The sequence below is a fragment of the Pagrus pagrus genome, assembly GCF_965226575.1.
Source record: "Pagrus pagrus genome assembly, chromosome: 16".
Taxonomy (NCBI): Eukaryota; Metazoa; Chordata; class Actinopteri; order Spariformes; family Sparidae; genus Pagrus; species Pagrus pagrus.
The window spans coordinates 1,077,272-1,091,052 of NC_140200.1; the positions used below are offsets into that span (position 1 = coordinate 1,077,272).

General features: G+C 45.0%; 1 protein-coding gene across 5 annotated transcripts in view; it reads right to left on the minus strand.

Moving 5' to 3' along the window:
- arid1b (AT-rich interactive domain 1B) overlaps positions 1 to 13,781 on the minus strand; it is a 39,733-nt gene that overhangs the window by 24,213 nt on the left and 1,739 nt on the right. For 3 of the 5 annotated variants that reach the window (XM_084376732.1, XM_084376735.1, XM_084376733.1), the window contains exons 2-4: positions 10,271 to 10,462; positions 7,587 to 7,730; positions 6,040 to 6,153 (exon numbers count right to left, since the gene is read on the minus strand). In XM_084376732.1, the coding sequence (XP_084232858.1) occupies positions 6,040 to 6,153; positions 7,587 to 7,730; positions 10,271 to 10,462 (450 nt within the window). The remainder of the gene's footprint in view (positions 1 to 6,039; positions 6,154 to 7,586; positions 7,731 to 10,270; positions 10,463 to 13,781) is intronic. The other 2 variants (XM_084376734.1, XM_084376736.1) reach the window with 2 other exon arrangements.

A 13,781-nucleotide genomic window follows, 5' to 3' on the forward strand; every position in this document is an offset into this window, starting at 1 on the left:
ACCAACAGAACAAAGAAGAAAAAGCAGATCTTGAACCTGCGTCAGAGTGAATCTCAGAGAGCATCGACTCGGTGACTCAGTGTTGAGTTTGGTGCAGAGAAACATCAGCAGCTCACAGAGACAAAGAGCAGCTAACAGAGACAACCAGAGAAAACAGATTTCAGATCTGTGTCGATTCTGTTTTCTCTTTTACATCGTTGTTAATTCATGTTTGGGACCAATGTTGTAATCCAGTCGGGGATCCTGTGAGGGTGTGTTGGACATAAACATGCGTTGGATTCAGTCACAGACAAAACTGGTAAACATTTTCCAGGAGACTCTGGAGCTGCAAAGGAGTGAGACATCTCACTTCTCCCTCATCTCTGTTGAGAGGCTGGCAAGGATCCGGTACTGACGATGTAACGCTGGTTCTGTTTTAAATGTCTCACTTCAGTCTCTCTTTTAAACTCAGCGCCGACATAACGAGATGGAATGCGGCCCTTCGCGTCGAGGCTGGAAAATTAGCACTTTCATCCGGCTTTCACATGCCGATTGTGCACATTCACATCGAAGACAAAAGCCAGATGTTACAGGGGTCTGGTCCAGTGTGAGGAGGGTAACAGGTCGATGCAGTGACGTGTGTTGACTTCTGCCGACGAGCACATGCATAACTCGAATAGAGATTAAATTATTTAATCTTGCGGCTCAAGACTTTTATTGGACCAAATTCTGATCGGCAAAAGAGTCATTTCATATTTTATGGGAGTTGTGATGCTCAAGAAAATGTTTCCACCATTTCAGCGACGTTATTACACATGAAAACTGACTCCAAAGCCTAGCGCTCTTCCTGGGGAGTGATTTAGTAATAGTGTTCACAACTGGTTGTTGGTAAGACGCAAAAAGTAGAGACAAGAGGAGCGAAGGGAAAGAAAGACAGGAGAGGTGAGATAGGAAAGAAGAGAAAGAAAGCAGAGAGGAGAAGAAAGAATAAGAAAAGCCATCGGAGGAGGACAGAGACACTGAGAGGAGGAAAAAGAAGAGGAAACGGAAAGCAGAGAGGAAGAAGATGACGGGAACAGAAAGGTACGGAAAGAAAGAACGTGGGAGGAGAAAAGAGAAAAGATGACGGAGAAGGAAAAAGACAAAAGAGGAGAGGGAAGAGATGAAGATGAGAGAAGAAGAAGAAGGAGGAGAGTCAAAGAAGAAGAGGAGCACTGCGCTGAAATCTCCCATCTGCCCCTGGGCCTCGAGCCAGCCAATCCCAGCGCAGCAACCCATCCTCCCTCCCCCCCTTGCCAACAGCTCAGCCAATCAGCTGCTGCGCTGCATCTCTCACACACACACACACACACACACACACACACACACACACACACACACACACACACACACACACACACACACTCCTGGTGTGTGTTCTAATTATAAAGAGTGAGAGAGTGTGTGTCTCGAGCCTCACTCGACCTTCCTCTACTCCTCTTCGTCTTCTCCTCTTTCTCCTCCTCTGCTCAACTTCCTCTTCCCTCCCCTCTTCTTCCTCCTTCTGGCCTCCTCTTCGTTTCCTCTCATTACCTCATACTTCATCTTCCTTCACTTTTCATCCTCCTCTCGTTTCCTTGCATCTTTTCCTTCATCTCCTCCTCCTCCTCCTCACCTCCCTGAACTTCTCTGCTTACCGACTTACAGCCCTTCATCTCCTCCCTCCTGCCTTTCTTCTTTCATCCTCTTCTCCTTTCCTACTCCTCATCACCTCCTCTGTTCCTTATCTCACCTCCTTTCTTTGTCCTCATGTACCTCTTCTCTTCCCTTCCTTCTCCACATCTCCCTCAGTTCCTCTCCTCCCCTCTTTCTCCTCTTTCCTCTCACCTTTGCCTTCTCCTTTCACCTCCTCCGTTCTTTCTCCTCCTTTCTTTGTCTTTATTGCCTCTGCTCTGTTAATCAGCCTGTACACCTCATTCTCTCCTCCTTTCCTACTCCTCCACCTCCTCCTTCCTGCTTTCTCTTCCCTCGCCTCCTATCTTTGTCCTCATTTACCACTTCTCTCGTCCTTTCTCCTGTTTCTCTCCCCATTTCTGTCTTTCTCCTCCACGTTGTCTTTATTTCCTCTCCTCCTTTCTGTGTCCTTGTTTTCCTCCTCCTCTTGTAACCAGCCTGTTCACCTCCTTCTCTCCTCCTCTCCCTCTATCACCCTCTCTTCTTCTCTTCCTCTGTTTTGTGATTTAAATGTGTCTCTTGGCTCGACTGGATGGGAGTTGCATGATTCATTCTGTCTCTCTCTTCCTCCTCTCCTTCTTCCTTCACCTCCTCCTCTCATGCTCCCTCTCTCGTCTTGTCTCCTCTGTCCTCCTTCTCTTCCTCTTCCTCTACTTCCTCTTCCTCCCTCTCTTCAACCCTCACCTCCTTCTTCTCTCTTCCTATGCTCTTCGTTGACTTCCTTCTTTTTCCATCTATTTTCTCCTCCATCCTCCCGATCATCTGCAGCGGCCATTTTTAATTCCTCTGAGGAGGTTCGACGAACTGAATGATGGAGGAAAAATGTCTTCACTGATTTAAAAAGAGATTTTATGAAGAAAGTCGGCTGCTGCAGCCGAAGTCAAACTGCTTTCTGTGTTTTGAAGACACAAAGTTAAAACAGTTTTGTTACGTTTTGTCTGTGTTTGTGTGAAACACGGCGGAGGATCACTTTCACTGTTGCATTTATCACGAAAAAATCTCCTCCTCACGCTTAAACGAATTCACAATTACATTTTTAATGGAAACTTTTGTTTTCAGCACTGACGTCATCGTTCAGGCCTCTGCACACCAAGTCTGTTTTGTTTTATGGGGGATGCGTTTTTCTATTCGTCATCTGGTATAAAACTGAAACCTTGCACACTGCGTCTGATGCGTCAATAAAGCTATTCACTGCGAAATTCACAATATGAGACAAGACAGAGTCGTTCGGCAGTGAAGATGATTTGTGGTCCTCGCACGTCTTTACAAATAAAAATAAAATACTAGGTCCATCCAATCCTCAAGATAACACAAGAGTTTAAGTTTAACTCACAGATCAGATTTTTTGTATTGTATTGCTTCAGTCTTGATTTGACTTGAAAATCACTCACGTTTAAATTTGTTTTTTTAAATTTATTTTTATTTCAGTAACATTAAAATTAGGATGAAATGTCCGCTGTGTTTCCAAACAGCAGCACTGCTTCACTGTGAGGTTTAAGTTTCATCTCATTAAGAAGAGACAATGAGAGATTTAAATAAATCAGATTTAAGTCTCAGTCGACTGTTTGAACAGGAGGAAATAAAAAAGAGGTCTGACTATCATGAAGTCAACTTATTAAAGAGTCTATGAGGCCTTCGGGTGCAGCTGATTTTTTTTTTTTCTTCCTGCAACAGAGCCGTCTCCCCTCCGCCTGTCGCCATGGCAACTGCATCAGCACCCCTGGCTTCAAAAGGAGGCTCCGAAGAGAGAGAGAGGAAGAGAGGAAGAGAGAGAGAAGGAGGCCAACAGAGAGAGAGAGAGAGAGAAATGAGAAACAAGACCAAGAGGGAGAGGAGGAATTTAAAAGGGATGATGAAGAGACGGAGGAAAGAAAGAGAGAGAGGCGGAGACGAGAGATGAAAAAGAGAAATAATTAAAGGAGAACAGGGAGAGCCGGAGCAGTGGGCAGATGGAGAGAACAAGCAGCGTTCACAGTCTGGAAATGATTTTGAGCAGCTTTAAAACAGTTTTCCAACTGAGTGAAACGTCTGCAGTCCAACGTGACGGAGAAATGTGGATCTAATCTGGAGAAGGTGTTCCCCAGGGCTCCGTTATCGGACCTCCGTTATCTCTAACTGATGCTAATGTCGTGAAATTCAGATTAATAAAAAAATCTGAGATCAGTCTTTCAATACATGCCTCTTCCTCTGGATGCATGACAGGCTTTGAAACTAACGTTCACCGAGCACTAAATGTGGGAAGATTTTCAGTTTGGCGAGTTTTTCCTCTGAAGGCTCTCCGCCACACGACCAGTCGAATGTTTGTACCAGAACGGTCAAGAGTCTCGTACCACCTTGTGACGTCATTTACAGGGACAGGGACTTCATGATACAATCACGATCTCGACACTCGAATGGCCACAAAGGCTGTTTAAAAAGAAAAAATTTCTATTTTTGTCTTATTTCCCTTTGTTGAACTACATCCGCCTTCACCTGCCGTTACTCTTTTGTTCTTCCACAACAGCATTTTTAATAATTAGGAGCTAAAATCGACTCGAAAATACGACTCTCCGAAACCACTTGATTCAATTCTTTACATTAATATTTTAATAAATGCAGCAGGTTAGAAGGTTCCTACAAGTTACAGTGAAAGTTCTCAGAATCTCTTTCGATTAAAAATCTAACCAAGGAAAGTTTAATACACACTAGTGACACTCATATCTTATTTGATTTGGTTTATTTGCTCAAGCCGAAAGCTTCAAACTTAAACATCCAAAATCTTCGTCTTGTGATTTTCTCACATTGGTTTAAAAAAAAAAACAAGACTTTAAAAACTGTTTTTAATGTGTAATTTCTTCTTCAACAGATTTCTGTCTTCTTCCACCTTTTCCTCATACAAACCTTAGACTGTAACACGTTTCATCTTTTCTTCATTTCAGGCCCAACAGAGTCAAAAAAGTCATTATGTAGTTGTTTTTAATTTTGAGTTTGTAACTTCCTGAAAAATCATTAAAAATGTTGATGACTCATCCTGCACTCAGGGGAGTGTATTAATTATTTGTCCAATAAATGCTTTCTTTATTTTATGACGCTGCTGTGGATGTATAAGAGCAGAACGTCTCCGGAGCAGAGTTTAGCTTGTGACTGTACAAAAACAACTTCATAACTTCATTCAGTGATTTGAGTGAAACTGGGTCGTTTAATGGAGACAGCTTCACTATCATCTTTCAATGTTTTAATTTAACAATGACTTGAGAAAATAATCAACAGATTAAAAGATAATAATAAAAATAAAACTAGAATGAATGTTGACTTGTGAGAAATATTTGTGATATTTTACAAACATATCAGACTAAATGGTAAAATCAGTACAGATGAATTTATTCATATTAAGGATTTAAAATCTCAGGAAGGATTTTTCAGTGAAACCATCTGTTCTTGCAGAGCTGAACGTCTTTTAAATGTAGATTACAGTTCAGTCAGCGTTCATGAGGACAGGTCGTTACTTCAGTTGTGTGTCTCAGTGTGAGGTCCCGCCAACACAGTGACGACCCAGCAGGAAGCGTCAGGCGCTCAGAGCGTGATACCTGCCAGGTTCAGCTCCAGAGAAAAGAGGACGGCGCCATTATCGACAACAACGACGCCGAGAACGGTGCAGAACAATGAGAACCAACAGACAGCAGGGAGCTGTGAATCACCACCGCTGAGCCTGACACAACAAACTGCTCCTCATTTCATACAACAGAGCTCTGTCTGTTGGATTTGACCAGTTCTGATCAGAACCAGGGCAGGAAGTCAGGAACTCACAGTTGCTTCATCCCAAAACATATCACCACTTTTATGGGCCTATATGAATCAAACAGGACCTTAAATAAAGTTTGATCTGAGGAACCAAACCGTTCTTTGTCTCATCTGTCGCTCTGAGGAGCTCTGGTCCAGACTGTCACTTTACATTCATCCCTTCAGTGATGTGAAGCAGTTATTTTATGGGTCACGAAGAGATCTGTCAGCACATCCTCCGTGAATCACCAAGCTTGTCAATGAGACACGAGAGGCGTCACTTTGGTGGATTTTCTGATGTATCGAGTCTCAAACTGAGTGTTTTTGTTCCCTGAGATCCTGAAGAAGATTGTTGTTGAGATGAGGACTTGTTCGTTGGTGCTGGTGGTCTGAGGGCATTTTCTCGTTAAGTATCCAGTTATCATTTCTGATTGGTTTTTAATCTAATCACACATTTTGTAAGAAAGTGAAACAATGGGAGAATTTTTATTTGAAAGTGTGACAAACGTAGTTCTGCCTCGAATGTCGTTTTTGGACGTCAGATAAACAAAATGGCGCACTGACTTGTTCTCTGACGCTCAGACTTACCGGCAGGCTGGACGGCCTCTCCTGTTGGCTCAGACTCAACTCCTCATGGTTTGGTTTCCCAGGAGTCATAGCGGCAGACTGGCCCCGCCCCCCGTACGCCTCCTGCGGGACCTCCTGAGTCGAGACACAAAGTTCAAACGCTCAGAGATATTTAACTCTAACTGGAACCGACGACGGTTAACAAATTTAGTTTGAGTAGATGTTCTGGTCCTCATCAGCACACACTCAGTCTGCTGATGAGGACAGTGTGAGAGGTTTGAAACCTCCAGAACGGTTTCGTAATGCACCTCGTGGTTAGATCATTTTGTTTACAAGGTCGAGACGTAAGGGAACGCTCGTCTCGTTCCCCACAGTCCTATCAGGGAATCCCCACTAACAAAGTGGCTCCGCTATTTCAGCTACAAACACGTTTAATTTCCTGTAACTCCTTCACAGTAAAAGCCCCCCTGTTATTGAGTCATTTAAAAGCTTTTATTATGAAGCAGCATCACAGGAAACATTGTGTTTCCAGCAGCAGTAACTAAACATGAAGCAGCTGAAAGTGAACACGATGAAACAGTGAAACACAGCAGATGTTTGAAAGAACAAACAGGACGAGAGAAACTAAAGACATTCAGTCAGAAGCTGCAGACGTCCTGAGAGCTGAACACTTTAAAAAACCTCTGCAGGTTTCCTGCACAGACGTGAGTTCAGTATCAATTTCAGGGGGAGACGGGTGCTTGTTACGGGCTGAGACGATAGAAATATGTAGTACAGTTCATCCTCGTCCATGTATGTCTGAAACATGTCGTTCTGTCAACTTTACCAACAACGTCCACGTAGCAATCAGTGAAGGATTATGAATCATAATGTGAACAGATTTTTCCTCCATCGCTTCTTGTTTTTGCTGTAAAACACTTGATGCCGTATCAATAAAAGTGAAGTTGAAGTCACAGCTGAGGCCACGTTGTAAAGTTCATCCAGTTAATACTGAAGGAAAATAATCTCTGAATTCTGCTGGTTACTCGGAGGTTACATCAGAAACTCAATCTTCCTTTTAAAATAAAAAACTATTCTCAACGTAGTTATTTTGTTCTCTGGAGCTTCTGCCCTCAAATAATTGAATTCAATTTAATCTCTCTACATAAAAGCAGAGTGATAAAGTCGACCCGGTGGCAGACTTTATTTCTTGTTTTAAGAGGATGTTCGGGGACAAAATGTATTTCGTGAAGACATTTTTCGCAGCACCGTCAGAGAGGTGTCGACCCTGCTGAAGCCTCGGGGGCTTCGTGATGATGCAAGAAAAGCTGACGGCTTCACCAGCAGAAACTTTAAACTCTCTGGAGGCTTCGACTGAGACGTCTCCCCCCAGAAACACCCGCCTGTTTCATTCTGGTGCAGAAAATCTCAGCGACAGATCAGTACAGATCAGAGACTCACTCACTGTTTCAATCATCAGCGGCCTTATAATAAATGTTTTAATAAAAAGACTGTCCACAATGTATCAGCGTCGATCAGAATGAATCCACCAGGTGTCTGTGTTCAGTGAGGCTCTCGATCACACCTACCTGTTGCGGCAGTGGGCGGGGCTGCATGTACGGCGGCTGGCTCGGGGCGGCGGGCTGCTGCTGCGGGGGGCTGAAGTACGGCGGCTGGCCCGGCTGACAGTAACCACCCACGCTCTGCTGCTGCTGACTGTACTGAGAACCCATCTGAGGACACAAGAGACAGCAGCCGACTGAGTGACGAGGACGAAGAGACGTGGCCAGGTGACAGTGACAGTGGGAGGAGCTACTCATTTATTTTCATTCAACAGCGACCTGAAACAGGAGCGCAGCAGAGAAACACTGCTGGTTCCTCTCCAACAGAAGGTCACCAAGTCATAGTGAGGTTGTTACTGATCAGCTGATCAGCTGTAGTTTGTGGCCTGGTTCACTGATGATCCACACTGACTGCACACATCATGGCTGACACCTGCTTACATCATCACACTGATGTCACAGCGCCGTTACTGTTGCCTGGTGCCGCCCATTAGACAGCAGTCAGTGTGTGAGTATGTGCAGGAGGTGCTCTTGAGCAAGGCAGTCAATGCAGCAGCAGCTCAGAGCTGCAGCTTTCTCAGATTGCAGCGAGGTTACGTCTTATTGCATTTTGTGGCATTTTATTCCCGAGGAGACGAGGAGAACGCTCTGAGGAGGAAGTGTTGGAACGCACCCCAGCGGCTCTGTGCACCTGAACATTAATGTAGAGCTTTGATATGAGCAGTAGATCCAGTAAAACAGAGAGGCTGATCACACCTGGTACCATCCACCCTGAGGGATCTGATCACACCTGGTACCATCCACCCTGAGGGATCCGATCACACCTGGTACCATCCACCCTGAGGGATCCGATCACACCTGGTACCATCCACCCTGAGTGATCTGATCACACCTGGTACCATCCACCCTGAGTGTTCTGATCACACCTGGTACCATCCACCCTGAGTGTTCTGATCACACCTGGTACCATCCACCCTGAGGGATCTGATCACACCTGGTACCATCCACCCTGAGGGATCTGATCACAGCCCTAAGTACAGGTGTGAATCAGAGCGAATTTAAGTGTGTACACGTATCCTGGGCCTCTCAGGAGGTCAAACATTCAATAATCTCATCTGAGGCTGCAGAAAAACTCTGGATATGTTTGTACATCTCAACCCAAAAACCTGTGGGACGGTCTGCCTGAAGGTCTGGCAGGCTCAGGTGAGTCCACAGGTACGCTGGTACTTTTGAAAACCTCCTGAGAGTTCAACAAGTTGTCTGAGTGCAACAAACCCACAGCTCAACAATACAGTGAGGGACCTCTGACCTCTGACCTCTGACCTCTGCACTGTTTCTGTCGCTCATGGTTCTGGTCCATGTTTGTTTTTCTGGAGTCACGTGACGTGATCGCAGCCGTCTCGCTCACTGACTCCTCTCTCCTGTTACTGACAGACGACCTTCAGTGAACTTCGGTTTGAACATTGTTGGAAATATTTGGGATATTGTGAGAACACAACTCAACATCATGTAGAACAAAGGTCGAGTCGTTTTTAGATGTTTTAATGAAGAATTCTTAACATGTTGGACTTTTAATCTCGAGCTCGGCCGACATGTCGGTTCGTTCACATCGTACCTGTGATCTCTCATTTAAATGTCTTTTATTTAACTGCAGAAGAATCAACCATTTTGTTCATGATTAAAAAAACCTGGTCAGTAAAAACGAAACAGTTTTCTGCCCAAAGGAATGAAGAAATGACAAAACATAACTAGATTTATGTGTTTATCAGCTGGAATGACAGCACAGTCCAACACCTACAGCCTGTTTTAACATTTTTAAGCAGTCGGATAGAAAAAACCTCCTGAAACCAGAATCAGCCTGCGAGCACAGAGGGGGAAGCTGACGGGTCCAATTTCATGTGGAACCAGAGAGTTAATAAAGGACGAGTCCCGGGGCCACCTGGGGCCTCGCTCACACACAAGTCATTACATCTCCTCCCTCTGCCTCCGTGTCTTCATCGAGTCTCAGCGAGCAGAGATGACAACACTGACACAAGTTCCCTCCGGCTGAACAAAAGGAAAATCTCTGTCAACCTGTAATGATGTAATCATGTCACTGTTACTCTGCAGAGGCTTCGGGGAGCGAGGCGACATCAGACAATCCAAGGACTAAAAAAAACCTCCGGGGAAGAAAACTGATGGGAGTTATCTACGAGCGGCGGGAGATGAAGTCTCCCAACACCACCTGAAATCAATCCTGCCCTCATCCAAGGAAATACTGTGAGGTCGGTTAAAACAAAGATCCAGTCCTGGATTCAGACCCGGCACGTTGGGTTCAATCTAAAGTCCCTGCGGTCGGATTCCAGCCAACGCTGCAGAAAACCTGTTTCATCTTTTTGTTTGTGACGCATCAGAGGCAGCGTCAGTCATCAGCAAACCCAAACCAGCAGCCTGGAGGCTAGAAATAGCCTCAGCCCAGTCTGCAGCAGAACACAGCCTGACCCGGCCCGGCTCGGCCCGGCCCGGCCCGGCCCGGCCCGCGGCAGCCACGTCGCAATGACAACGTCAATAGCTCTGTTGTCCACGGTGACGAGGTGGCGGCGCTCAGAATACACAAACTACAACAACTGATGACAGACAGCACAAAGGACGCAGCATCATGAGACACAAACACCAACGAAGAAGAGGCCTCATGAGGTTGTGTGTAACGCGGTGGACAGAGCGCCTCCTACCTGTTGCTGATGGTACTGCATCCCTCCCATCCCCATCTGCCCTCTGCCGGGCATTCCCATCGGGTATCTGTGGGCGGAGGGCGAGCCGTAGGGCTGGCCGGAGTACGGCGCCCCCTGCTGCTGGGAGTACGGGTTGTTGCTCATCCCGTAGAGCTGAGAGCGCTTCATCGCCATCGGGTCCATGGGCGCCACCTGGAGGAGATACACATGTGTTTCTAAAAACAAAAGCTTTTTCTGTGTGTTTGGCTTTTCATTCAACGGTGTAACCAGAGTAGTGCTGGTTATAACCTTCTCAAATGTCTACGTATAACTGCAGGTCTACTCTCCCACTGCGTTGAGGAACAGAGGCGTCAGAGTCGCTACAGACCGAGCTGCTGTTGCTACATCCTCCCGCCAACGCCGCCGGTCTTGGACGAGAGCTGGTCGGACAATTTTTGAGAATGAAGTTGTTGTTATTGAACTAAGGCGAGAGAATTTCTGCATCTCGAGGGCATCGCTGTTGTCTTTGAGCGCGCTATTTCACAATGAAGGACATGTGGACAGATTCTTTAAGTACCCGTGTACGTGTGGACTGGACCTGAAACAGAACCAGTTAAAAACTCCTTGCAGAACGTTAAATATCAAGTGTGCCTTTCGCCCAGTGAGACGAGGACAGTAAACACATCAGGCTACTGTACCATCATGTGAGAGTCAGGTGGTGCCTTCACTGAACCACAACAAAAAAACAAAAACTGACAACTGAGACTAAACTCCTGGTGTCAGCGCCGATTCAAGTGAAGCAGCACTCAGACACAATGTGAGCCTGCGAGGCCACTTCAGACTCAGTCAACAGTCACGCCTGGGTACGCTTTAATACACACACACACACACACACACACACACACACTGTATTTGACACACTGACATAATAGTAGGTGAGCAGTGACTCAGATGTTTCACTGCCGCTCAGACGACTGCGGCTAAAAATAGAAAGCGTTGATGGATTTTAGGAACAAAACTCCGTCCAGACGTTTGATCCTCGTCTTTGATCTTCTCTCTGGAGGACACGTCTCCGTCCGTCAGCTGAGACGAGGAAACACAAACCGTCCCCAGCGCTGGATGCTGTCAGAGACGATCGGGCTGGAAAACACTGGATCAATAATCCAGATGTGAGCAGCTGACTGGAGTTTGATTACGTTCAATAAATCAAACTGGAGACGTGAGATTTGTTATAAAGAGGAGATGTTAACGGATGTTTGATTTATTTCACTAAATACTAATAATTCATCAATATGACGATATAAACGAGGCTGTTTATTTGATTTGATTTCTTATGTTGTTATTCTTATATTGTTATGTTTTATTAGGTCTTTAATATACTTTTTAAATTAAAAGACGATGAATGATGATTATCTGTAGATCAACTAATCCATTAAATAACCAATAACTGCAGCTGTGATGTAACAGGAAGTAACATTAATATTCACAAATATAACTCGTTAAAAATGTTTGTATTTTCATCACATCCTGCAAAACGAGCAAGGACACATTTAAATTCTTCATCTGGGAAACAGGTCAACAACTCAGGGAAAAACAACAACAACAACAACAACAACAACAATAAAGTGGTTTTCGTGGATAAATATGTAACAACTATTAATTACAAAAACAAAAGTATTTCTTATTTTGGGGATAAACTAAATGAAAAGCACTGGATGTTTGTCACAGAGCGTCGAGGATTCACCGTTATCTTTTATATTATTATTTTATATTTATATTTATCTTTTATACTTATATTTATCTGTCAGTCCGTTCTGTGACTAAACGTGACGTCAGGAGTTTCCTCTGTCAGACCTCCTGTCGAGCTGCAACAATTAATCGATCATCTGATTATTAAAACTAAAGAAAATGAATCCACGACTATTTTCATCATTAATCACTGAAGTCATATTTAAAGTAATAAATCCAAACTCTTTGATGGTTGAACTTGATGTTTTTTTTGGTTTTAACTGAATATTTTTGGGCTGTTGGTCGTTGATGTAATGATATTTAATAATCTTGTTTACGCTGCAGCGACGTGAGGTCACCATGTACATCTGTTTACCTACAGCACTGAATCCTTCTGTATTAATGTTATTTAAACACATTTAATTTAAGTTTATATCCAAAGTAAAGTTATAATACAGCGTTTGTTCAACCACTGAACTGAGATATAGCTGAAATGATGCTGAGCTGCAGAGACGTCCTGACTTACAGAACTTCTGCTGTTTGTTCGGTCCCGATCCAAACACACTTCAGTTCAGTGGAAATAAACAGGATTAGTTTTGATGCATTTAAAAGCTTCTGTTTACTGAAACACTGAGAAACTGATGTTTTCTGACTCTTTTCAAACCGCTGTGATGAATCTTCTGTTTCTGACGTTTGAACTCTGAACCAGAGTCACGTTCATCAGATCAACTGATGATGAAAATGTTATTGTATTAAATGTATAAATAATATTATTGTGAACAATATATCTCTTAATATCGTCAAGTCTCCTCAGGACTCACACCTTGATGTCAACACTGCAAAGACATAAGGATCATTACTTTCACAATAAAGCAGACAAACAGCTGATGATAATTTAGCCCTGATTAAATGAAATAAGTCTCTTTTTATCTCGTAATTTTTGACTTACAGTGGAAATATTTCTTCATTCAGCTCAGTTTAATGTTTCTTGTTTAACCAGCAGTGATGAGCCTCCACAGTCTCTCTCACTTATCAGGTGCATTTCTTTATCTCTGGTCCCAACATGATTCATCTGAACATCATAACTCGTCTCTGTCTTTATGTGGCTGCTGTGTAAAGCAGTAATGAGCCTCAGTGCACTCGGACAGCGGCGGTGACGGTCAACTGTCCCCCACATGAGGGAGGGATGACCGGCCGGTGACAGGGGGACGCAGCGGGGCAGAGGCCTCCAGCAGGCCGGGGCCGCGGTGGAGGGCAGCCGGGGGAGCAGCACGAACATGTGGCTCCAGTGTTGTGCCGGTGGTGATGGCCACATGGCTAATCTGCATGTGTGAAGGTCAGGGCTCTGGTGTGGAGATGGGGCCACAGCGGGCTCCCTGCCAACCCGAAGAGGAGGCCAGATCACGGGCAGAGGGGAGCGACACACACCGCTCAGACCAGCTGACCCTCGGCACCCGGCGGTCTGTTAGTTAGCATGACAGAGAGGCGAACTGAAGCTGTGGAGACGACCGACCGACCGGGGACACGTCCACCGACTCAGGACAGATAATCAGCACATGTGAGGCGATTAGATGATGTCAGATGTGAACGGAGCTGTCAGAGGACCGTCAGCTAACCGTCCTGTCAGCTAACCGTCCTGCTAGCATGTTCTCTGACTGTGTGTCACCAAACACCCCCAAATACAACCACAGTATATTTAATGTACACACACGCGCGCGCGCGCGCGCGCGCACACACACACACACACACACACACACACTCTCTCTTCAGGCCTGTTCGGCTCCGTCAACAGCAGCTAAAATGC